Source organism: Serinus canaria, chromosome 19 (genome assembly GCF_022539315.1).
Source record: "Serinus canaria isolate serCan28SL12 chromosome 19, serCan2020, whole genome shotgun sequence".
Taxonomy (NCBI): domain Eukaryota; kingdom Metazoa; phylum Chordata; class Aves; order Passeriformes; family Fringillidae; genus Serinus; species Serinus canaria.
The window spans coordinates 2,504,722-2,527,727 of record NC_066332.1 but is presented as its reverse complement, the minus strand read 5'-3'; the positions used below and the strand labels follow the sequence as shown (position 1 = coordinate 2,527,727).

The following is a 23,006-nucleotide window of genomic DNA, read 5'->3' as shown; positions in this document are numbered from 1 at the left end:
GTGGAACCCGCCCGGGTGCGCGGGCAGGGCTGGAGCAGGAAGCTCCGCTGGAATTTGCTGTTTTGGAAAAGCTCTGTCTGGGCTGCCCTTGAGGAAAGGCAGCAGCTCGGTTCCTTTTGGAAGTTTTTTGTGCTATATCGGACCCGTGAATCACTTTCCTGATTCCTCTTGGGCAGTTTTTAAAGTGGAGTCCAGCAAAAAGCAGATTTCTTTAAAGTACACTCAGTCCTCTTTCCTTTAAGATGTTTGGGCTCTCATTTAATAATATTTATCCATACTAAATTTATTAGCAAATGCAGAAAGAAGTGAATTATTCATTCTTTTGTACCTTAGTGTTTCAGCTGGTAATTTGAATATAATTTCCTCTTTTCATGTATTAAACCCTGGTTGCTGTGGGAACCACAGATTTTTTTCTCTTCCATATTTCCATCCTTCCTGTGCTGGTACTGAGTCTAACCTTAAAAACACCAATATTATGCCCAAAGAAATAATTTCTAACTACATTGCCAAACACTTACTGTGTTTAAAACATTTTAGATTTTTAAAGGTTATTTTTGATTTTGGTGGGTTTTATTTTGCTTTGTTTGTGGGTTGTTTTTTGGGGGGTAGGGTTTGTTTTGGGTTTGTTTGTTTTTTTGTTTTTGGGGGTTTTTTGTGGTCAAATAAATGTTCTCCTGTTCATGAACCGTCTGCTATAGTTGGAGTTCTTGAATCAACTTCCAAGTGAGCTGCACCTGTCCGTTCCAACAAACAATAGTGAGGTTTGGAGCATTGTTCTGGGTTTATGGACATCCTGTGGGGACTCTGCCTACAGCGAGCAGGGTCAAGGCCACTGATTCTGCTGTTCCTGGCTCTGAGCCATTGGCTTGTGCTGCCCTTTGATCTACCTCTTAATTGCAATTGTTAATGAAATAAGGGCCTTCTTCAGGCTCTATTTACATAATTAATTTTATTAATTACATAGAGAATTACTCCTCCACTGTTTAATGTCATTGCAGGTGATGACTGTTTGATAGTGGCTGTTCACTTCCTGTCACTCTGACCCTCTCCACATCCTGGGGAAAAAATAAAGGAATCCCATCATAGATCAAAAAAAAGTGAAGGCTGAGTTTGGGAAAGGGTGTGAGAATTTCAGAACTGAAAAACATTCACAGGAAGAAGCTTAGAGAAGCCTAAAACAATTCCTGTCAGCCCCTGCTCCAGAGCAGTGAGGGGTTACAGCAGCTAAAATTTGAATTTTTGCTTTGGAGTCAGACATTTTACCCGTGTGCCGTTTCCTGACGTGGCACAAATTCTGCCATCAAACAAACAATAAAGACCAAATATCCTCCTCCATTAGCCTGAAGTGCCATAAATAAATAACAAATATGGTTCTGTATCATTCACAGGTTCACTGAGCACCTGCTGTGCTTGCCTCATGCTCAGATTATGAACACAGAGATAACATGAGGTTATTTCTGCAATAAAGTTATTTATTGCTACAGCACTACAGTGACCCACTGCTCTCTTCCTTGTTTCTCAGGGCACTTACTGTCCTTAGCCTTTTGAAAAACTCTTTTACCTGTTCTGTGAAGTGAGAAGGAAAAGGATTCCTGGGACTTGGCCAGTTTTTCATGGAGTTACCTATTCTCATTCTGGAAATTCTGTTTGTGATCTGGTGAAAGCACCAGGGGAGTTTATTTCTGTGTTGCTGAACATCCTGTGCCTTTTGGAGGAGGGAGAAGCTCACCATGGTCTCCTTTCCTGACCCTTTGTTCCTGCAAACTCCAATTGCCTGTGCTGTTTGTCTGACCTTCTTGTGCAATCTTTCCTGCAGTTTCTTCTGTGAAAATACCCAAATTAGACAATGGTTGAAAGTGGCAGAAACAGCAGAAAATCCCCTTTGACCAGAGCAGGCCCCAGCTGTGAGCTGCCATCTTTTGAATGAAATGGCACTAGAACCTGAAGGTGCACTGTGAAATTTGTCCATTTGTCAAGGAAAAACTCCTTGAAACTGATTGAACTCTTTGAATTTTTGGCCTGTGGGGTTCTTTCTGTGGGAGAACAGGGGGGGATTGGCAAGAATTCCCAAAGCTCTCCCTACCATTAATAAAGAGCTGACTGAGGCAGAAGAGAGCTCAGTGTTACAAGGTAATCTTTAATTCTACTGCACTCTTTTATTAATTTAATTCAGTGGGTGCCTTCCCAAGTCATTCCATCCCTTCTCCTGCCAGGAGGGAGCTGCAGCTTCCCAGGGCACCACCCTGTGGTCGTGGTAAAACTTGTGCAAAAAGGAGCCAAGTCCTTAAATTAGCTTTGGAAATGAGAAAATGTATTTATGATGTCAAATTATAAGTTCTTCTATCTGTAATCTACTTGTCATCCCCATTGCAAATATGTTTAAATAATTAACAAGTTAATTAACTTATAACTTGGAGAAAAACAGGAGTTGTAGTTTTGCTTAGTGAAATGGTCGGATAAGGATAGAGCTAGTGTATAGCAAATGTATTGAAAAATTGGTATTTATTAGATATATTAAATAAGAATCATATGATTATATTCAGTTCTTGCTATTCACACACACACACACATTTTGCTCCTAAGACTGAAAAATAACCCCAGTCAATAATTTACATACTTCAGGGAGTTAATGGAAGGTTTTCCAGCTTGGTTCTTTCAGAAAATCTCTATATCAGACCCTCATAACAAGGAAATGAATCACAGATTGGTGTAACTGGAGATAACTTGTTCCAGGGTTGTGAAGCAGTCCAGGAAATCTTCCTCTTGGATTCCAAACTTTGTGTACTGGTGAAGGTAAGCTCTGTGTGTTGAAGAATGGGTCAGACTTTAGAAATCAGTGAAGATATTGGTAATTATTAGTGAAACATCAGCATGATTATTTTCACTTACTTGGAAGCAAACATATTCCAAGCTTTTCCTACGATGCTGTCAAGAGGTTTCAGCAGGAACTGGCTGTTGCTGACCAAAGCAGCAGACTTTTCATACTTGTTAAATGCTCTGGGAGTTTTCCATGCATTGAAAGCATCCTGAGGGTTCAGCCACGATGTGTATAATGAGGGATCTTGGAAACTTCCTGCAGCAGAAACAGGACAGCCCTTTGGACAAAGCCCACACCTGATCCCTGCATGGCCTAATCAATGCTGTCAGATCAGTTCAGGCCTGGGAAAATATCTGCAGAGTGGGCAGCCTGCTGAAAATACAACTTTTAAACAGATTCCTTAGATTATCTAGAAGCAAACTGGTGTGGATACTTCAGCTGCCAGCAATGCTCACCACTCCAGAAACAGCTACATTTATTTTCAGATATTATAGCCAAGAATTCCAGATATACAGACTTGAGTCTCTTCCTCTTTTCCTAAAGTGCTTCAGGAAACTCAGAAGTAAAACACAACAGCCCTAAGCAATGAGACAGCAAAATGTTTCTAGAGAGAATATCAACTTTAGAAGTCAAATGTGTGGTCTTGGGATGTTTCCACTTCATCAGGTCTGGTTGCAAAGCCAGCAGTGAGATGTGAAACCAGACCCCGAGGTGCTGTGCTCCTCCCTTACCCACGTCCACGCTGTGCACATCTTTTCCTCTCAGGATCAGCAGGTTGGCAATGGAAGTGTTGAAGTGCAGGGGTTTGTTTGTGGAGGGGATGGAGGAGCCTGGCTGTGGTGGTCGTACTTGCCAATCAATGCCTTTGGGATTTGGGAAAAAGAGATGGAAAAGCAAGTTAATGTTTTGTGGAGATGCAGATGGGAACTGTCACTGTGCCCCAAACTGAGGCCACACTGGAGTTTGTAGCTGCTGCACGTGAATGAAGCAGCAATCACACAATTCCCAGAGATGAAGCAGCAATCACACAGTTCCCAGAGAACACTGCTAATCCAGCAGGGTTTGCCTGGCAGTGACTCTGCCAAAGAAAATGGATACCTGTTTCTATACTTAGCAAGCCTCCAGCCCGTTCCTTGCATAACTGGAAGCTGTAATGAATTCTCCATGTAAATTACATGGGAGAGCTGAGCCTGATTTTTATGCATAGAAGGTGTAAAAAGAAAAAGCAGAGCTCATCATCCAAGGAATGTTCCAAATGAGTTATGTAAATTGAGACTGTCAGTTTGGTTTGTATATTTCCAATAGTTATAATTAACTGAGATGTCTGGAAGCAGAGCAGGAGCAATCTGGGAGCTGCTGTGGCAGCTGAGGGAATGGTGAAAGAAGCAGCTGCTTTTGTGGGGGCAAATTCCTGCTGAGGGCAGCAGCTTCTTTCTGAACTCTACAAAACACCCAGCTTTATTGCACCTGCACTACTGAGCGATTAGAGAGTGATGGAGAGGGAAGGACTGGGGATTGCTTACCTTCCTCCATTTGAGCATTAGCAATGAGCATCTGCCTGAGGTGTTTGAGGAGGCCGGGCCAGCTGAAGGTGCTGTAAGGCAGGGAGCTCTCAGGCATCTGGGGGATGTTCCTCAGGCCCAGCATCCTGAACTCGGGGTGTGGGACCAACGTCTCCATTAGATCTCCTGGAAGGAGAAATCAACAGCTGCTCATGCTTGACAAAGACATTGCACAGGGCAGCTAAAATGGGAGGAGAGTGAGGAATGCTCAGAGATTTAGCAATTTCAAAGCCATGCAAACTTGCTGTGTGTTACTGAGTTCTGTAGCTTTTAGTTAGTAGTTTTTATTTTACAGTTTAGGTCAAAATCTCCAGGACTCTCTCTGCACTCCAGGTGGATGTGGAAGTTTAATTTTACAAGCAATATGGGCAACTTTCTCTAATTCTTTCAAGGTACAAAGATCATTCTGCTGCATGTTGCTACCCAGTTGTCTGCTCACCTCTTCTGCCTGAGCAAAACTCAAAACTCTCAGTTTATTTCAGCTCATACAAACTTATAACCCAAAGTGAAATGTGAAACTCAGTCTAGAATTACTGCCCTAAGCAAATTTCCTCTGAAATGTAAACATGGGTGTCTGTGATCACTTGAAAAAGGAGAAACGGGTTTTTTGGTAAAGAATTAAACTAGAAGTTGAGGATCTATTTTTGACTCTGCTACAACATTGGGACTGAACTTCTTTTCCTGTCCTAAAACTTGGGATGTATCCAAACACTTGAGCAAGGAGAGTGGAGCACTTCAGTTCCCAGCTGAGCTGAGCCCAGAGAGGTGTGTGGCTGCTGCCTTTGGTACCTAATGGGTTTCTGCTGTAGCCTGAGCCCCCTCCTGCTGGGTGAGTGGGCTGGAAAACGCTGCCCAGCTGGTGAGCAATGACTTGATTGACATCCCTGAAGGAAATCTGTTTGATGTTCATCAGCTGGGCACAGATCTTGTGGATGACATCATTCTCATGGACAAGAAGGGCATCTGATGAGTGGTACAGATGTGACAGAGTCAAAACAGAGTTGTAGTTTTGAACAATGACCTGGAAGCAAACAAAACAACACACACAAAGAAGAATCAAACAATTTAATCTCCTTTTAGTTTGTAATCCCCTGGCTCCTGCTGTTTCCTCAGTTATGATTTAGGAAGTGATTCATTTTCTTTGCCAGAGTGCAGAATGAGGTCACAGCCTTTTCATGGAAAGAGGGCAAGACCTGTGAAAATCAGGTTATCCATCTCTCTCCATACAAACATGCTGGAACCAGATCTGCCTGGGAACTGATTACAATGCTGAGATAAGAGCAGATCAGGAGATTTCTAGTTGGCTTCTTGTGAATCTGCAGCACTTCAGCAATTAAATTATCAAGAGGAAATTTTTGGTAAAAATTCTTTAGCTGTCATACTGGGTCACTTGAACTTTTTCAGTGTAAAATAGACCCATTTTTTGGTTTATTTCTGCTGTAGATATTTTGTTTAAAAGTAACCAGGGATTATAAACCTATAAATTCTATGTAAACTGTTATTATGTATTAAAAGGCAACATGACATTCACCTCCCCAGTGCCATAGGGCCAGATGACATGGTTGAGTATGAAGGAGGTAGGAAAAGCATCTCTCAAACACTGGGTCACAAATGCTCCCAGGCCTGATCCTGTGCCCCCAGCCATGCTCATGATGGTGAAAAATCCCCCCAGTCTGTCACATCTCTCTGCTTCCTTCTGCACCAGGTTCATGATTGCTTCTTTGTGTCTGGGCCCATGAACACAGTAACTGCGGGGTAACACAAAACAGCAAGACAGGGCATCAAAATAAAAGCAGAAAGGTGAAGTTATTCATAAAGCAAATTTTACTGTAAATGCCACAGCTGCTGCATCACCATCCTGGGGAGTCCAAGCAGCTCATCAGCCTCCAGAACTCCCCCAGGGAAGCCTGAGGCAGCTGTTCCTACCCGTTGGCCCAGTTGTTCCCAGATCCTTGCTTCTGGCAGAAGTGTGAGTGGCTGCTGTACCTCCAGTGGCCAGAGCTGGCAGCCATGGATAAGGCCTGGCTGATCACTTTGGGCTCCATGTCAACAAGCACAGCCCGGGCAACAGGCACTGCACAGGGAGGAGAACAGAATTGGGGAAATGTGCTGATTATCCAGGTGGGATGGATGGGCTTGGATGGGTACAGTGTCCCAAGGGGATTCCTACCACTCTTAATAGTAGACAGGATCAGGCCATGCCCTGATTTCTGCTGAACCTTTTATTGTGCCAAAACCAGAGAGCACAGATCTTTCATGAAATAAACCATTTGATGTTTCTGTGGGATGAAATCAGACCCTGAGAGGGGAAAAAAAGCCCTTTAAAGCTGTACCTGCAGATTCCTCCTCACAGAAGAACCGTTCCTTGCAGGAATCTTGGTAGGATTGGTTCTCATTTTTGGAGCACAGCCCGTGGGTGCCACGGATGTCACTGCAGAGAGCACTGAACACCTCGTGCCCAATTTGGTTCCCACACTGCCCAAGCTGCACTGTGACAATTGACATCCTTATTCACTTGGTATTTAAGCCTGAAAAATAAAATTATTTTTCTCACTTTTGCTTGGTAAAGCAGGATGGGTACAAGTAATTATAACTCACGAGTTACAGGACTAGGATGCAAAATTGGAAAACTTAAGCCAGTTCAAAAATGTAGCTATTTTCCAGTTGAGAACTGCACCAGGCCTGATGCCACAGTCTGCTGAGGTGACAAAAGGATTCCCTGCAGAATTCCCCTTGTTTCCACCACACAGAGAAAACTGTTTGACTCCATCCTGGTATGGTTTGACATTTTTCCCCACTCAGCATTTGACAGCAGCCCTGCTTTCTCACTTTTCTATTCCTTCACTTAAAAAAGGTAATTTTCTAAAAAACTTATTCTGGGCTGCTGTTCCTCGCTGCCATCCCAGCCGTGCCTGTGAGGCGTTCTGCAGGCAGGTACGAGCTCGCTGCCATTCCCGGCCGATTCCAGCCGGATGTCACTGGGAGACCGAGTCACCCCTCACGCAGGAAATAAATAAATATCTGAATTATTGTCAGGAAAGGCTCATGTCCAAAGCGTTCGACACCGACCCTCCCGTGCCCGATTCCCACAGAACCCCCCTCAGGCCCGGTCTGCCCCTCAGGGAACACCGCCATGTTCCCGGCGCTGCCTGCCCTCACGCCCCTCGGTCCCGAGGCTTATTCCCGAGCCTTTCTCCCGAACAGCCCGTCGCGGGGTCCCGATGCCGGTGCGGTTCCCTGGTCAGTACCCGGCGCTCCCTCAGGACTCACCTCATCCCCGCCTTCTCCCGCCGCGCCTTCGAACCGCCCGCCTGGCGCATGCGCACAGCGCGCTCCGGGCAGGCGGCCCGGCCGCTCCCGCCCGCGGTGGCTTCAAGGCGCTCTGCGCGCACGCGCCGCCCGCGCGGCTTCACCGCGGCCTCTGCGCAGGTGCCGTTCCGCTCCCGGGGGCGGGCGGGCGCGCGGCGCGCTCACCGCGCAGGCTCGGCGGGGCCGGGACGCGCGCTGCGCGTGCGCGACGGGCGCGGGCGGGGCGGGGGCGCAGGCGCGCTGCGGCCGCGCAGCCGGTGATGGCGGCCGCGGCGGCGCTGCGGGGCGCGGGCCCATGAGGCGGCGCAGGCCCCGGGCACCCGGCGGAGCCAGCGAGGGGCGGCGGCGCCATGGCGGGAGTGTTCGACATCGACCTAGACCAGCCCGAGGACGCGGGCTCGGACGAGGAGCTGGAGGAGGGGGTGAGAGCGGCAGCCGGGCCGGGAAGGAGCGGGGGAGGCCGCGGGGCCTGAGGGAGGGAGGGCGCGGGAGGCGCCGCGGGGCCGGGCGGGGGCCGCGCTGGGGCGGCGGCGGGAGCGCGGCGAGGCCGCGGCTGTGCCCGGGCAGAGCCCGAGCCGCCCGCGCCGCCCCGGGACATCCGCGGCCGGAGCGCGCCGGGGCTGCGGGCAGAGCCGCAGCTCTCCCCGCGGAAGTTCGGCGTCGGGATCGCGGCACAAGCGCCGCAGCGGGGTTTTTTTAATTATTTCTGTATTGTCACATGTCCGAACGTCAGTGCGGGAATGCCGATCTTTCTGGAGCCGTGTAAAGTCGCTGCTCTCGCGCCAAAATTAAAAGGCGAGGTTCGAAACGCTGCGTTAGGCGGGTCAGCGCTGCGCGCATCCCGTGCTCGCCGAGCAGCGCACCTGACAATAATGTGCACTTTGCAGCTCGTGATGCTCATCTGCATCCTGTCAAAGCCTTAGGGGAAATCTATTGCATCATCTCTGTTTATGTTTTTCTGGATCTTGTGTTGTTTTTGATGTTGTTTTGCATATTAACCCTTTGCTGTTGCTCAAACTGCCAGTGCGTTTATTTTCTGCTCTTTAAATACTAATGACAGTCTTGGAGTCTTTGAGCTCATGGAATCGTGGAACTATTTGGGTTGGAATGGACCTTAAAGACCATCTGAGGCCATGGCCAGGGACACCTTCCCCTATCCCAGGTGGCTCCAAGCCCTGTCCTTGGACACTTCCAGGGATGGGGCAACCACAGCTTCTCTGGGCTCCCTGTGCCAGGGTCTCCCCACCCTCCCAAGGCAGAATTTCCCCCTAATATCTAATCTAAACCTCCCTGCTCTTGTTAAAAATCCCTTCCATGTTTGCTGTAGATTCCTCCAGGTACTTCCCTTGGGGAGATAAGCAGATATTCTGTTACCCTCACTCTGTGGAACCTGCAGAGACATTGTTTTGACAGCTGAAGGCTTGAAAGCTTCTCAGCCTGCAGGAGGAGAAGCTCTCTCTGTCACCTCAATAATCAATAAAACACTTGGCTTTAGAAAATGTTTCTTGCATCACCCTGTTAATGCTGCCAAGAACAGGTTCTGATCGAGGTGGCCAGAAAGTTGAGTTTGTTCTCTCCTGTGTTCCTGTAGCTCAGTCTCAGGGAACAATGAAACCATTGTGGATTTTAAAACCTTGCCATGACTGACATCTCTATGGACTTTGGCAGCCTTGATTGGTCTCAGGTGCCTTTTGGCAAACAGATAAAGGAGGGTGAGAATGGGCTTGGGATGAAAACAACCCAAAAGCAGGGAAGGAGTGGACCATCAGGAATGTGTGAGGGGACAGCATTCCAGTGGAGTTATCTCCACAGGGTGTGTGTCCTGCTAGGATCAGAGAGAGGATGCAGCCAGAGCAGTGCAGATGAAGGAGGGAGCAAGGGGGACACTCAGGGCTGTGCTGTCAAATTTCTGCCATTGGTCCCTGGTGTCTCCCAAAACCTGTGAGTCCAGGAGGAGCCCAGGGAGCTCAGTTGTGGGTTTGAGCAGGCACAGTTATCCTGGAAAATCTGAAGCCTTGTTTAAAAGGAGTTTCCTGAAAAGCCATGTGGTTGTTTGCACTAATTATTATGGTGAAAAAAGCCTCAGCCTTAATTTAGGTGTTTATAATAAATGAAACAATGTATGGACTGAAGGGCTGGTGGCTTCCAGTGCCTTTCTTGGTGTTGTGAAATGAGAAGGAACCCTGAAAAAATACCAGAGTGGGATCTGAAGTGACTTTTGGTTAAATTAATACTGCGAATGGAACCCAAAGTTCACAGGAGGAAAAGCAGCACGCGTAAACTCTGCCAGAGCCATTGGGTAACAGGAGGAGTTGCTCTGGGAACTGAGGGGTGTTTATTCTCTGGGTTGAATTTTTAAAAATTCATTTGTTGGCATCTAAGAGTAGGGTCAAGGGCAGCTCTAGTGGCTTTTGTTGTGAAACATGTCAATAAGCTGCATTTCTCCAATAAATGTCAACAGGAGGACATGAGCTGGCAGCTCTCTGAGCTGGAAACACACCTGATCTTTTGGACTCCTTAATTGCCTGTGGTGGTTGTAGGTGGATCCAAGAGTTAAATTCCCCCTTAGATCACCCAAAATAAACCAGCCTTTGTAAACTTTAACATTGAAATGGTGTGGAAGCTGTTGAAAGTTTCAAGTTTTCTTTGGTTAGTGTTTTCACTTGGATAATATTTTAAAATGCACTCTTTGGCTTGGGCTGATTTTTGCAGATCTCAGTGGTTTTCTTTTTCTTCTACTCTGAATTTCCAAGTCACTCAATGTATTTATATTCAGTCTGTAAGTCCCAGGCAGTTCACCACGAACTCACAGTTGTTATTTAGTGTCCATACTTGTACAAATAAGAATGTGACAGTGCAGGCTGCAGCTCACCAGAAGCCTGCCCCTGACATTCTATTTGCATTCATTCCAGCTGTCTGCTGCCTTTGCACTTCTTTGCCATGCAGAGCCACAGTTAGAGGGAAGGGATCAGGTTCAAAATTCTTTGAGGAAAATATCTCTTCAGAATTCCACCTCATTCCTTAATGGTGACTGGTTCTGGTGCTGAAGGGCAGGAACTTCTTCAGTACTAATTATTGGTCAGAAAATGTGTTTAACATCAGAGTGAAGCTGAATTCTTCATCACTACTGGGATTGGACTTACCAATGTAAAATAATAAAACTTTCTCAGTAGATTTTTTGTGCAGAGGAGTCCCAGTTCATCTCTTCACATAACCTTTATTATTGATCTGATTTGCATTTGCTGCAACAGGACGTGAAAATTTCTGTGTTGGAGGAATTTTAAAGAAAATTGCAGTACTTTAAGGTTTTTCAAGTTCACTTGGGGCTGTGAAATTGTACCTCTGATATTTGAGTGATTGAATAACAATACAGCCATGTAGGACAGGGGTTCCCAGTGTCACTGTTTGTACTGCAAATCTGGCACAGAATTTAGTAGATTTTTTTTATCTTCTGCTGATAATTTTTATTCCTGACCTATTTAATTATATAGAGATTTTTGTCTTTTCAAACTTAAAAAGCTGTCAACCACATCAGTGCATTTATTTGTAATGCTTTCCTTTTTCTAATTCATCTTTCTTGTACACTTCTCATCCCCAGGGTCAATTAAGTGAGAGCATGGACCATGGAGGAGTTGGCCAATATGACCTGTAAGTTGCTGCTAGAAAATATTCTGTATCATTCATGCCCACCACAAATAACTTCTAATTTTGTTACAATGTTAAGGTAAATAGAAAATGTTCTCATTCTGGTTCCATTTTGAGTCGTTTTTAGATGTTTCACTATTTCCTCACATTAAAATTTGTCAATTGTATCTTGAAATAAAATAATAATAATAAAAAGAATTCTGGTGAAAGCTGCTCTTTGTCTTTTGATCCTTGTTTCTCCTAACAAATCTCTTGCCTTTGAAAAATATTTGTAATATGGATATAACGATATAAAGAAATACCTGAATCAGTTTGAGGTTTTCATCCTCTAAACTTAATTTTGGTGTAATGCAGAGATGTATTATGCATTAAATTGAAGGGGTTTGAAGGAAATCTTGCTATTATAAATCCCCAAAACCTGCAGGCAGCCTTCTCAGTGCAGGGTGCAGCTTTGCACACAATAAACAATAATTCCTGGGGCTGGGAGCCCTCTGGATCTCTGTCACTGTTCCTCAGACACTTTCCAGGGAGTCACTGCTTTCATTTGCTCCCTTCTCAGCACAGACAGACTCACAGCCTTGTTCTGCTTTTCTGCAGTGGGATGGAACATTGTGAAAAGTTTGAGATTTCAGAGACCAGCGTGAACAGAGGCCCCGAGAAGATCCGCCCGGAGTGCTTCGAGCTGCTGCGCGTGCTGGGCAAGGGCGGCTACGGCAAGGTCAGGAGCCCTCGGCACTGAGTCCTCCCACCCTCACTGCTCCCTTGCTTTGCTCTCATTCCCCCTCTCTGAAAGGTCCATTCTGCCAGAGCTGGAATGGGGCAGAACCACCCCAGCTGCACTGAGGTCCCTGGCAGAGCCTCAGCACTGGGAGCAGCAGGGAATGTCCCAGACTCATTCTGCATCCTCTCTCTGCCTCTTGGCTCGCAGTTTGTGGGTGATCTCCCCTCTCTCTGCCTCTTGCCTCAGTTTGTGGGTGATCTCCCCTCTCTCTGCCTCAGTTTGTGGGTGATCTCCCCTCTCTCTGCCTCTTGCCTTGTAGTTTGTGGGTGATCTCCCCTCTCTCTGCCTCATGGTTTGTGGGTGATTCCTCTCTCTGCCTCTTGCCTTGTAGTTTGTGGGTGATCTCTCTCTTTCTCTCTTGCACAACTTTAGCCTGTAGCAGTTCATGCAGGTGAAATATGTGATTGCCATTGTGTTGGTGTTGTTTAGGTGTTTCAAGTACGAAAAGTAACCGGAGCAAACACCGGGAAAATATTTGCCATGAAGGTTCTTAAAAAGGTAATCTGAATTTCAATACTCTCTGATTCTAAAAAAATATCCCCCCCTCCATTTTAGAATTATTTAATGATTTAATAAACCTAAAAATAAATTCTAGGATATATACAGTTTTTGCTCAGATACAGTTGGAATTAAAATTAAACTTTGAATTTTTCTGTCTGGGTAGTTCTCAGCAGTTCATTTAAATAGGTCAGGAGGTCCTTTCCAAGCCAAATTAATGTGTGATTCTATGAAATAAAGACTTAAACTTCTGTAAGAAACCTCTTATGGAGATGCTATGGTGAAATGTAATTTTTTAATGCTGTTGCTAGCTCCTATGTAGTGTTGTAATTTAATAAACTCAGAATTGAACTCAGGATAAAAGTCTGCCTCGTTTAGCATGTTCTGTGCTCACCTATCCCTGCTTTTTACAGGCAATGATTGTAAGGAATGCCAAGGATACAGCTCACACAAAAGCAGAGAGGAATATACTGGAGGAAGTGAAACATCCCTTCATTGTAGACTTAATTTATGCCTTTCAGACCGGTGGAAAACTCTACCTCATCCTTGAGTATCTCAGTGGTCAGTATATGACATTATTTACCTCCTTCTTGGGGTCTTGCACAATCAAGACTTTGGGGTTCTTACCCTACAGGTAAAAGGCCAATTAATGATGCCTTGGTGTCTTAAACTGAAACAGGCTGGTATTAAAAATACATAGAAGAACAAGAATAAACTTTCTAATTCCATACAATGAAGAGGAATCAAACATAAACCAATTGTTTTTCATGACAGTACGGGAGAGAAGGGGTTTTAAGATTTTCCTCCCACTAGATTTGTGATTTTTGGTGTTCTGTGCAATCCTGAGGGTTTAGTCCTCACAAGTTCTTTGTGACAGAAGAAGTGTTACCTTTATTTCATGGTTAGGGAAACAGACACAGATTAGAAGCAATTTTTTCAAGCTGTAACTACAAAAAACAGGACAGAAATGCTCTTGTTTTTAAAATGCTGATTCCTTCAGGTTGCTGGAATCCTGAGGGTAACAGAACAGTGGCTCAGTTGTTTTTTTTGTGAAAGAGCCTGTTGTGCAGCAGGCAAAAATACCTGTTGCTTATAGTTTTCCTAGAAAATAGACTTTTGACTGACTTAAAATGATACTTTTAATTGAGTACAATCTATTTTTTCTCATGACAGGAGGAGAACTATTTATGCAGTTAGAGAGAGAAGGGATATTTATGGAAGACACAGCCTGGTAAGTGAAGCTATTTTTGTAAATTAATAGTTTGGGTTTTTTTCCAAGTGCTTAAACTATATTTAACTCCTCATTCATTTTAGAGGGTAGTGACAGAGCAGTTCAGTGGGTTTGGGGAGGGTGTACATGTGCTGCCCTCAGCAGTTTGTGCTGGTGGAACTCCAGCCTTACAACAGAGGAGGGTCCACTGCTGGCTGCTCAGTGAGGCTCTGTCCATGGGGCTGTGATCAAGGTTTGGGGGTTGAAAACTGTGAAAGACTTGCTTAAGATGCTCTGCATGATTGAATATGTCTGATTTTGTTCCCTTCCAGCTTTTACCTGGCAGAAATCTCCATGGCACTGGGGCACTTGCATCAAAAAGGAATCATCTACCGGGATCTGAAGCCAGAGAATATCATGCTCAATCACCAAGGTAGAACTCTAGCCATGAGTCAGGCTGCCAGTCCTTTGAAAACAATTCTCCCAAAGGTCACAGCACCTCACTTTTAGGTGAATCTCCTTAGAACAGTGGCAGGGTTGGATCACTCCTGGGATAAGTGAAGAGCTGCCAGAGCTAACTGCCCTCAACCACAGCTTCCCTGGTTTAACAGGCCACAGCAAGCTCCAGTTCCATGGACCCAGGCATGTTTTGAGTGGTTCATCTGCCATTTCTGCACCTCTGGATGTTTTTTTTCTGCTGGATCACTGTGAAGCAGAACCTGTGACATTTTAGTCAATGGGGATGACTGATGGTAGGAAAGGCACTTTGGGTAGGATGCCAGATCATCTGTGGCCGAAATGATTTAGCCAGCAGCTGACACTTCCCACTGACAGCAGGTTCAGTTCCTGGTTGCTCTGCTCCAGTGACTGTGACACTGATTAGTCTGGCAATCTGTAGCACCCAGAACTTTCATGTTCTCCTAAACAACATATTTACTTAGTTTGAGTCTTTGTACTGAATTATTCAGGGCACTTTACAGTTTGTTGGAGATGGTTCTGTGAATTTTGAAGCAGGCAATAAAATCCAGTAACCTACTTTTTTAGCTAAATGATGCTCTACAGTCTTTATGTGTAAATACATTTGTCTGTATTTGAAGAAGTTCTGGTAGTTTGTCAAGTTGCAGCACTTGGTTTTCTCTGTAAGTGTGATTACCTTGTTCTGTTTTATAGCTGCATTGCTTTGTCAGACCATATGTGGAAGTAATTCAGAGTAATTCCATATCCATGTTAAAAATTCCTAATTTTTCTCAATGTTACTTCTACAAATGGCAGAATTCTGACAAGTCTTAAATCTGATCTATTTAATTTCAGGTCATGTAAAACTGACTGACTTCGGGTTATGTAAAGAATCCATTCACGATGGAACAGTCACACACACATTCTGTGGAACAATTGAATACATGTGAGCTGCACCATGAAATACAAAATATTGCTCTGCTCTGGGGGTAATGCCTGTGGTTTGCCTTTTTTAACTGGTGGTTCATATGTTCAGTCACTTAGGACAACTTTACTTGATAAATGGGCTTTTGTTTGAAAACTAGCAGTCACAATTAGTATTAATCTCATTAAAACATTTTCATATTTTTGATTTTTCTGCTTATAGGGCCCCTGAAATCTTGATGAGGAGTGGGCATAACCGTGCTGTGGACTGGTGGAGTTTGGGGGCATTAATGTATGACATGCTGACTGGAGCAGTAGGTGCACAGTTATAATTGCATGGTTTTCCCTCTGTAGCTTTTCTGCTCCCCTGTACCCTAACTCAGCTGCATGTATAAATAGAAATATTGTATATATACACACTGCAAGTAAGAAAGAACCAAAATCCAGCTCTCAAGTTTGACTATAGACATGAGCAGCTTTTATCCAAACAGTGCCTATTTGCAGTAATTTTACCTGCTTTGTAAATGACTGAAGTGAGTTCTGTGTACACAAATTAAAGATCTGAACAAGTCCTGTTTTTCCTCCTTTTTCAATGGTGCTTTCCAGCCTCCTTTCACTGGGGAGAACAGAAAGAAAACAATTGACAAGATTCTCAAGTGTAAACTCAACTTGCCTCCCTACCTCACACAAGAAGCCAGAGATCTGCTTAAAAAGGTAAAATTTTAATGATTGTCAGTACTCCACACCTACGTAGAAAATAGAAATATAATGATACCACTGTGGCTGTTCAGTTCAAGCTGGATTTGTTACTGATTAAGTCACTTTTTTGCTGAGTGGTACAGAAAGTGATTTCCCTTGAAAATACAACTGTTTTCAAGTGAATGCAGATTTTCCTGATTGTTCTGTATTCATTCTGCACAGTACTCACTGAAGTGATGATTCATGGCAGAGCCAGTCTGGTTATAAGAGCATAACTAATTCTGCTTTTTTGGGTGTTATTTCTCATCAAGCTGCTAAAAAGAAATGCTGCCTCACGTCTAGGAGCTGGTCCTGGAGATGCTGGAGAAGTTCAGGTAACTGGAACTTAACTTGAGACTTCTTAAATGACCTCATTGAAAATAAAACAGCTTTGATGGTACCTCAGGGAAGGAGTGTGTCTGTCTTGAAGGGTAATGAGCAGAAAGGCAGCCACATGTGACAAACAACTCATCAAAACCTGAAGTCTTTAAAGCTTAACAAAAGCAGCTGTCTGGCTATTTGATAATTTGAGATTTGGAAAATGACTTCTATTCTTCAGCTCTGTCTTGCAGTGCATCTTCTCTAGTAGTTGCACAATGCTAATTGTGCAGCCCTGGGAGGGTGAGGATACTCTCAGCAGTCACATGAAAACCTTGCCAACCCTGTATTAGTGCAGCTCCCTGAAGGGAACAGAGTGACATTCCAGCTTGACTTTGTTTTTGTGGTGATATTGACAAGTATTAGAGAGTCCTCCATATTTCAGAGTTCTGATAATTTGTCATTAATGCAGTGTTTTGTCATGGTTTAACCTCTGAAGTTGGAAAATGCAGAGGTATTTTGCATGTCAGCTGGCTTTTTCTGACACTTCCAAGGAAATGGGGACATGTTGTCTGACTTGGAGGTGTGATCTCAATCCTCAGCACTTCCAGCTTCTCCGAGGTAGTGCTGCAGAATATTCTACACTAGACCAAATGTGATTTTGGCAAGAAACACCCCAGAGCAAGGGTCTGGCTAGAGGATGTCAGTGCTGAAGCTGTGGGCTCTGTGCCCTGGGGCAGGAGCTGACTGTGCTGTTGTCCCTCCTGCAGGCTCACGCCTTCTTCAGACACATCAACTGGGACGAGCTGCTGGCACGCAAGGTGGAACCTCCTTTTAAACCCTTATTGGTATGTACTGGGAATACTGGGAGAGAGATGTGCCCTGTGTGCCTTTAGCAAAGCTCTTAATAAAACTGAGAAACGTTCACTTTACAAACTGGAGTGCCACTGATTCCTGGTACTTGAGTTCTGTCAGCTCAGGGGACAGATTCACCCTCAATTAAAGCTGGCAGATCTGATCTGCTTCAGTCTGAATTCCTCCTGCTTCTGACCCATAGGTTAAACACACCTGCAAGTGCAGTTCACTCTGAGATCAGCTTCTAAACCCTCTACAGTAAGTCAGTACTTAGTTTCAACTAGCTAGAGTTGCTAAGCGAGAGTAAATGAAATCACCCTATTAAGCATTTTCTGTGTTTGCTTATTAATCTTTACAATGCATCTTGTGCATTATGAGCAGTAGTTAGAGTTTACCTCAAACCAGTGATGTGATGAAGTTTTTATTATCCCATCTTATATTTGGATGGTGCCTGTTTTTCCCTCTGGGTACAATCAGCTCCAGCAGCTGTGGGTGTTGCCACCTCCGTAGTTCCCAGCTATTAAAATTCTGACCTGAAACTGGCTTAAACATCACTAATGTCAAGCATTCTACAGCATGGGGACCCCTGACCTTTCTCCCCTCCCAAGACTCAAGACTGATATTTCCAACTATTTATCTGAAGGTGGTTTTGGGTTTTTCTGTTAGTAGCAATTTTATGGAAGTTTCTTGTATAAACCAGATGGTTTTTCAACTTGTGTCATGATTGCATGAAGGCCTGCACAAGTGAATGCCTGCTGCCTTTCCAGTGACACGTGGGAATAAAGAAGGGATTTTGGAATTACTGCTATTCTTTCAGCAAATGAAACATTATTCCTCATAATCACTTAGTCCAGAGCTGTCCTCTGTCCCTCAGACTATAAACACTTCTGCATCTGCAAAAATGGGACAAAACTATCTGGAGAGGCCTCCAAAAACTTAATAGTTGCAACTGTTCTATACTGGTTGTGACAAGGGCTAAACTTGCAAGAAACTGGCATTGTATTTCTAAAAGTTTTTATTTGTAATTTTAGATTTTTTTTTTTAAAGGCATCTTTTTAATTCATGTTCTTTTTTGATCCATAATTTTTGCCCCTCCCCCTTGCCTTTATTTCTCAGTGTCAGTGCCCATAGTGACCTCCCACTGGCAGCGACAGGATTCCGACACCACTCCAGGGTTTTCCTCCAGCAGAGCTCTGCCAAAAACCCATGGAATGAACTCCATCCAGAGGCTGCACTGCTCACCGCTGAGCCATTTGGTTGATATCTGTAATATAAACCCTTAATCATTTTGTTTTTGCAAAGCAATCTGAAGAGGATGTGAGCCAGTTTGATTCAAAGTTTACACGTCAGACACCTGTTGATAGCCCAGATGACTCAACTCTCAGTGAAAGTGCCAACCAGGTCTTTCTGGTGAGTGAGGAGTGACTCTGGAGAGGGAGGTTTGCTGCTGGAAATGGGGGCATTTCAGCTAAATTCATTCTAATGACTCCTAACACCTTGAAGCAAACTCTCATAACTAAACCCAAATCCTGTAACAGGTTTGAAACGTTTGGAGGCTTTGAAAATACTTTGGTTATTGCTGACGTTGTCTTTATCCAGCAGCCAACAAACAGTGCTGCCCTTGTGGAATGTCAGCATTCTGATTCAGAGTTGCACTGTGAACCCTGCACATGGCATTGCTTTCACAGCCATGCAGAGACAACAATGGCCAGTCCAGAGAGCAAAATTCATTAAACTGAGTGTGCCTGTGGGAATCTGATCTGAGGAGAAATAGCTGGGGTGTAGCAACTCCCTGAAGTCCCACTGTTTGCTTCAAGGAGTGAGTAAGGGTTCATCTCTCTACACTGACTCTTTTTTTATATAATTTTCCTGTACTAATCAGATTTTCAGAAGTGCATAAGTGATCCTGAATGCATCCTTGCCTGTGAGTTGCAGTGCCTTTCTCCTGTTTTGCAGGGTTTTACGTATGTGGCTCCATCTGTACTTGAAAGCGTAAAAGAGAAATTTTCGTTTGAACCAAAAATTCGATCACCTCGCAGATTCATAGGTAGCCCTAGGACACCAGTCAGGTACTTTACCTTCTTTTTCTTTTTTTTTTTTGTAGTTCACTTTTTGATAAGTAATTGAAGCAGAAATACAGAAATTTTGTAGAAATACAAAATACAGCCTTGCTTCTGAGTAAGCCCAGCACTTCCATTAGAAGTGATTCTGTTTTATAAACCACATTATTAAAGACAAATCTGTGGTGTTGGGCAGCACATGAAGTTCTAAATTGTTGCTTTTCAGTGCTGATACAGCCTCAGTGGTGACTTTGATGCAGCTAAAACTGTTTCAGAACATCCTAAGCACTAAAGAACTGTGTTAGTACAGAAAAACCCTTCTGCTATCACCTCGAAATGAGAGAATTTTACAAGAGGCTGTGGTGAAAGCCAGACATGGAAATTCCTCAAACTCCTGGAATTGAAAGGAAGAATTAGAATTGCTTCTCCATAGGCATTTGAGTGCAGCTCCCTGCAGAGTAGGGGAACACCTTGGTGCTGTGTATGTGTCTCTGAATTTCTGTGTTTTTTGTTTTAAAGCCCTGTAAAGTTTTCCCCTGGGGAGTTCTGGGGAAGAGGTGCTTCTGCCGGCGCATCCACCACCCAGGCACCTGTGGAATACCCGATGGAGACCAGTGGAATAGAACAAATGGATGTGACAGTCTGTGGAGAGGCTTCAGCACCACTTCCAATCCGACAACCAAACTCTGGGCCCTACAAAAAACAGGCTTTTCCCATGATTTCCAAACGGCCGGAGCACCTGCGCATGAATCTATGACACCACCACGCTGGGAGCCTTGCAGGGTGCAGAACCGAGAATGGACAGGAGCCCCCTTGAAGCTGAAATTTGAGGGCTTGTTTGGTTTACTTTTAAAAAGTGACAGTATCAAAGAATCGGTCATTGCACAGAGAGACTCGGAAAGCAAAGAAAAACGGATTTTTTTTTTCCTGTCAATCAATGGTGCATAAACAAACAAACTTTAGCAAATGGTATTGCAGAACTCTAGGCACATCATCTTACTGATTCCAGTGACATCTTCTCACCTTATCAAGGATCGTTCAGCTTGAGAGCTCGAAACTGACAGTATTAAGGGGCAGGATGTTGCTTCAGAATCACTGGTGTAGTCGTGAATGTGTCGAGGAGGGTTGGCCCTTTCACTAGGCAGGGTTTGGAATGCCTGCAGGCTTGCAGCTGAGGGGTAATTAGCATGCAAGCTTCGTTAAGCGGTTTCCTACAATGGGGTGGAATCAAAGAGGAAAGCTAAACTTAATTGGTGTTTCACATTCAAAACATAATGAGGTTTTTTTTATATATATATATATATATATAAATATATATTTTTCAAATAGATTTTTTGATTCAGCTCATTATGGAAAGTATCCCAAAATGAAAAAGGCAAACTTAATTGGTTGCTGTGAAGAAAGTTCAAGGCTCTAGTTCTGATTCTCCTCCTCATGAACCAACCAATCAATAAATGAATCACTCACTGACCAGCCTGGCAGTGTGGGGTGGGAGAGAACTGTTTCCCTGCTTCCCCAGCTGAAATCCCTGTTTGTTCCTGCAAAGACAAATGAATCTAATCAAACAGCAGTGCTGCTATGTTCTAGGCTTAACTGGAAGCCATGGGCTCACACACGTCCTGCTTATTTCATGCCTGTCCTCAGCAGACATTTCACTGGGAAACATCACTTTTGTACAGCTGGGCACAGCTTGGCAGCTCAGATTCTTACCCACAGAGAGACCAACAGTGAGCAGAACACAAAGGTCAGTAGAAACCTCTAGGAAGTACCACAGGAAACACAGACAAATCCTCCAGAGTATGAGGAAATCAAATATTTTTGTAACCAGTGGGTAAGAATTTGAGGATTTTTAAAATTATTATTATTAATGAAATTTTGCTTATGGTAGTTTCCTGCCATTATACATTTCTAAATTTATCAACATTTTTTTCCTATGCTGGGGCAATAAATTTGCTGATTGTATGAGAAAAGTGTTCAATGGCCTTTCAGTGAATGTCTTCCACAGTGGGTCAGAACTTTAGCAAGAACTTTAATTTAGCAAACATGTTCTTAAGGACACTATTTATGTTTTTAAAATTGTCACAATCTGTACAACTGACTTACAGGTACAAAGAATAAAATAAAGGTAAAACTTTACCTTACTTTAAATACTTCCTGCCTTAAAGAGAAAGCATTTCCATGAACATAGCTGGTGAAAGGGTTAATATCTGCAGAGCTTTACCCTAGAGTTAGAGTGTGGATGGTGTGTGCGTGTGTGTGGAGATGATCATGCAGCTGCATACAAGTCCTGTCACTTTTTGCCTGCCACACGTTGCATTATCTTTTAGTCAAACTGTGCAAAGTCTACTTCTGGTGTTTCACAACAGTAGGGATTTTTTTATTCTAGATTCTGCTTACTCTGTGGATACTGAATCTTTTTGAGCCATAGGATCCAAGCCATAAAACTCTCTGTAAGCATTGAATCCAGTCCTAGTGCTCTTTGCTGAAATTGGCAAGGCAGAAGGATTCAGCGATACCTTGATGCTATCAAAGAACCAACACATAAAAATGGTTATGATTGAGAAAAAATTAGGTTTTTGGATTTTTTTTTACTTCCTGATAAGCCTTTTGTTGAAAAATATAATTTTTTTTTTTAGTTTTAGCAGGAAAATCAAGTTACCTTACAGTGACATACTGGAAGATTGCCATTGTTCAGTTGGTGACGTGGCCACGGGTGATTTGGTGGAACCAAAATCCAGGAGTGTTTGCACAGGGCCTGCCTGCAAACACACAGCACCTGGACATTCCTGACTTTCACTGAGGATAAAAGAACTTGGTTTAAAAACAAAAAAAAGAACTTTTTAGAGGCAGATCTCTCTTGGTCCTAGTTACAGCTAACATTGCTTTTTGCTTGGCTGGATAGAGTTGTCCAGTGGAATTGGTTTAATGGCTGGCAAGAATGGCAAGAGTTGTTTGTCTGAGTTCACTGATCAATCACAAACCCAACCCATTGGTTCTCCAAGGAAATTCCATGTACTGTCAATGGTTCAGCCCCTGGATTGTAAGTTGAATTCCCTACCATAACTGTGAAACTTTGGGAGTGTGACTCAGACAGCAAGCACACACTATGCAATATGGTTTATCCTGTATTTATTTGTAAAAATATCAGACATAGATCCTCTATATATATATATAATAGTGTCAAAATTACTAGTTGTGAACTAAGGGGAGTGGAGTTCTAGCTCCTGTCTGGCTATTTCAGATAAGTGCAGAATGCATTGAATATTGGAGAGCTTAACAAGTGCTTTCTTTTGTTCATTTAAAAATGTCTTAAATTTTTCATTAGAGTATAGAATCTTATTTTTTTTATTTTGTACAAGCTGCGCTTTTTTAATTATAATCACTGAAAAATTCACTATAATTTGATTTTATAGGATTTTTGTAGCATTACAAAAATATAGTAAAACTGAGGTTAATACCTGTTGTGGCTAACCATATAAAAGTATTAAATCTTAAACTTGAACAAAAGTCATATTTTTTTTTACTAGATGTTAAATAGGGAAATATTTTGTTCTGCAGGTCATTACCAGAAAAGGTTTCTAGGTCAGCTGTGTTACCAGCAGTTTTCCTTTTTCCCATTTGATGCAGAAACTGTTCTGGTAGAAGATACTCAGAATTCCATCATTTTTCTCTGTGGGAGTGATGCATACATTTGACGCCATTTGTGTACTAAATTGTAATTTTGGGAATGCTGGAATAATTCCTACCAAGACTGTCTTAATTGTGCCATCTGACATTTGAATGTCATCCTGGTATTAGCTCATAATAAAAGATAAAAATCAACGAGTCAATT

At 43.5% G+C, this 23,006-nt stretch overlaps 2 protein-coding genes across 6 annotated transcripts; one reads left to right on the top strand and one right to left on the bottom strand.

Moving 5' to 3' along the window:
- Positions 1–2,483: 2,483 nt before the first annotated feature.
- Positions 2,484–7,728, bottom strand: TUBD1 (tubulin delta 1). Of its 3 annotated transcripts, XM_009094809.4 has the most exons (9): positions 7,651–7,728; positions 6,714–6,908; positions 6,307–6,454; positions 5,912–6,128; positions 5,170–5,401; positions 4,342–4,506; positions 3,550–3,681; positions 2,890–3,073; positions 2,484–2,800 (listed from the first exon to the last, which is right to left on the bottom strand). In XM_009094809.4, the coding sequence occupies exons 2-9, from the start codon at positions 6,883–6,885 to the stop codon at positions 2,698–2,700; spliced, it is 1,353 nt and encodes a 450-aa protein (XP_009093057.1). In that variant the 5' UTR covers positions 6,886–6,908; positions 7,651–7,728; the 3' UTR covers positions 2,484–2,697. The 3 variants fall into 3 exon arrangements, with proteins under 3 accessions (XP_009093057.1, XP_050837900.1, XP_018775030.1); XM_050981943.1 differs by lacking the exons at positions 5,912–6,128; positions 6,307–6,454; XM_018919485.3 differs by lacking the exons at positions 6,307–6,454; positions 7,651–7,728 and having other exon boundaries at positions 6,714–6,845.
- A 199-nt stretch (positions 7,729–7,927) lies between these two features.
- On the top strand, positions 7,928–22,996 carry RPS6KB1 (ribosomal protein S6 kinase B1). 3 transcript variants are annotated; one of them, XM_030230736.2, is made up of 15 exons: positions 7,929–8,111; positions 11,288–11,337; positions 11,932–12,052; positions 12,545–12,613; positions 13,027–13,174; positions 13,787–13,844; positions 14,156–14,256; positions 15,135–15,225; positions 15,427–15,517; positions 15,810–15,917; positions 16,214–16,276; positions 17,030–17,107; positions 18,417–18,524; positions 19,071–19,183; positions 19,694–22,996. In XM_030230736.2, exons 1-15 carry the CDS (start codon positions 8,040–8,042, stop codon positions 19,929–19,931), a joined length of 1,509 nt encoding a protein of 502 aa, XP_030086596.1. In that variant the 5' UTR covers positions 7,929–8,039; the 3' UTR covers positions 19,932–22,996. The 3 variants fall into 3 exon arrangements, 1 of the variants encoding a protein (XP_030086596.1); XR_007779078.1 differs by lacking the exon at positions 19,694–22,996 and having other exon boundaries at positions 7,928–8,111; positions 18,231–18,524; positions 19,071–19,111; XR_003945086.2 differs by lacking the exons at positions 18,417–18,524; positions 19,071–19,183; positions 19,694–22,996 and having other exon boundaries at positions 7,928–8,111; positions 15,427–15,521.
- Positions 22,997–23,006: the final 10 nt, after the last annotated feature.

Coding starts and splice junctions, on each gene's coding strand:
- TUBD1 (XM_009094809.4), bottom strand. CDS start 6,885: ATGTCAATTGTCACAGTGCAGCTTGGGCAGTGTGGGAACCAAATTGGG. Junction 6,455..6,713: donor CTGTGAGGAGGAATCTGCAG/GTACAGCTTTAA, acceptor CTCCCTGTGCAG/TGCCTGTTGCCCGGGCTGTG. Junction 3,074..3,549: donor TGTGCACAGCGTGGACGTGG/GTAAGGGAGGAG, acceptor TTTCTGCTGCAG/GAAGTTTCCAAGATCCCTCA.
- RPS6KB1 (XM_030230736.2), top strand. CDS start 8,040: ATGGCGGGAGTGTTCGACATCGACCTAGACCAGCCCGAGGACGCGGGC. Junction 11,338..11,931: donor GGAGTTGGCCAATATGACCT/GTAAGTTGCTGC, acceptor GCTTTTCTGCAG/TGGGATGGAACATTGTGAAA. Junction 13,845..14,155: donor TTTATGGAAGACACAGCCTG/GTAAGTGAAGCT, acceptor GTTCCCTTCCAG/CTTTTACCTGGCAGAAATCT.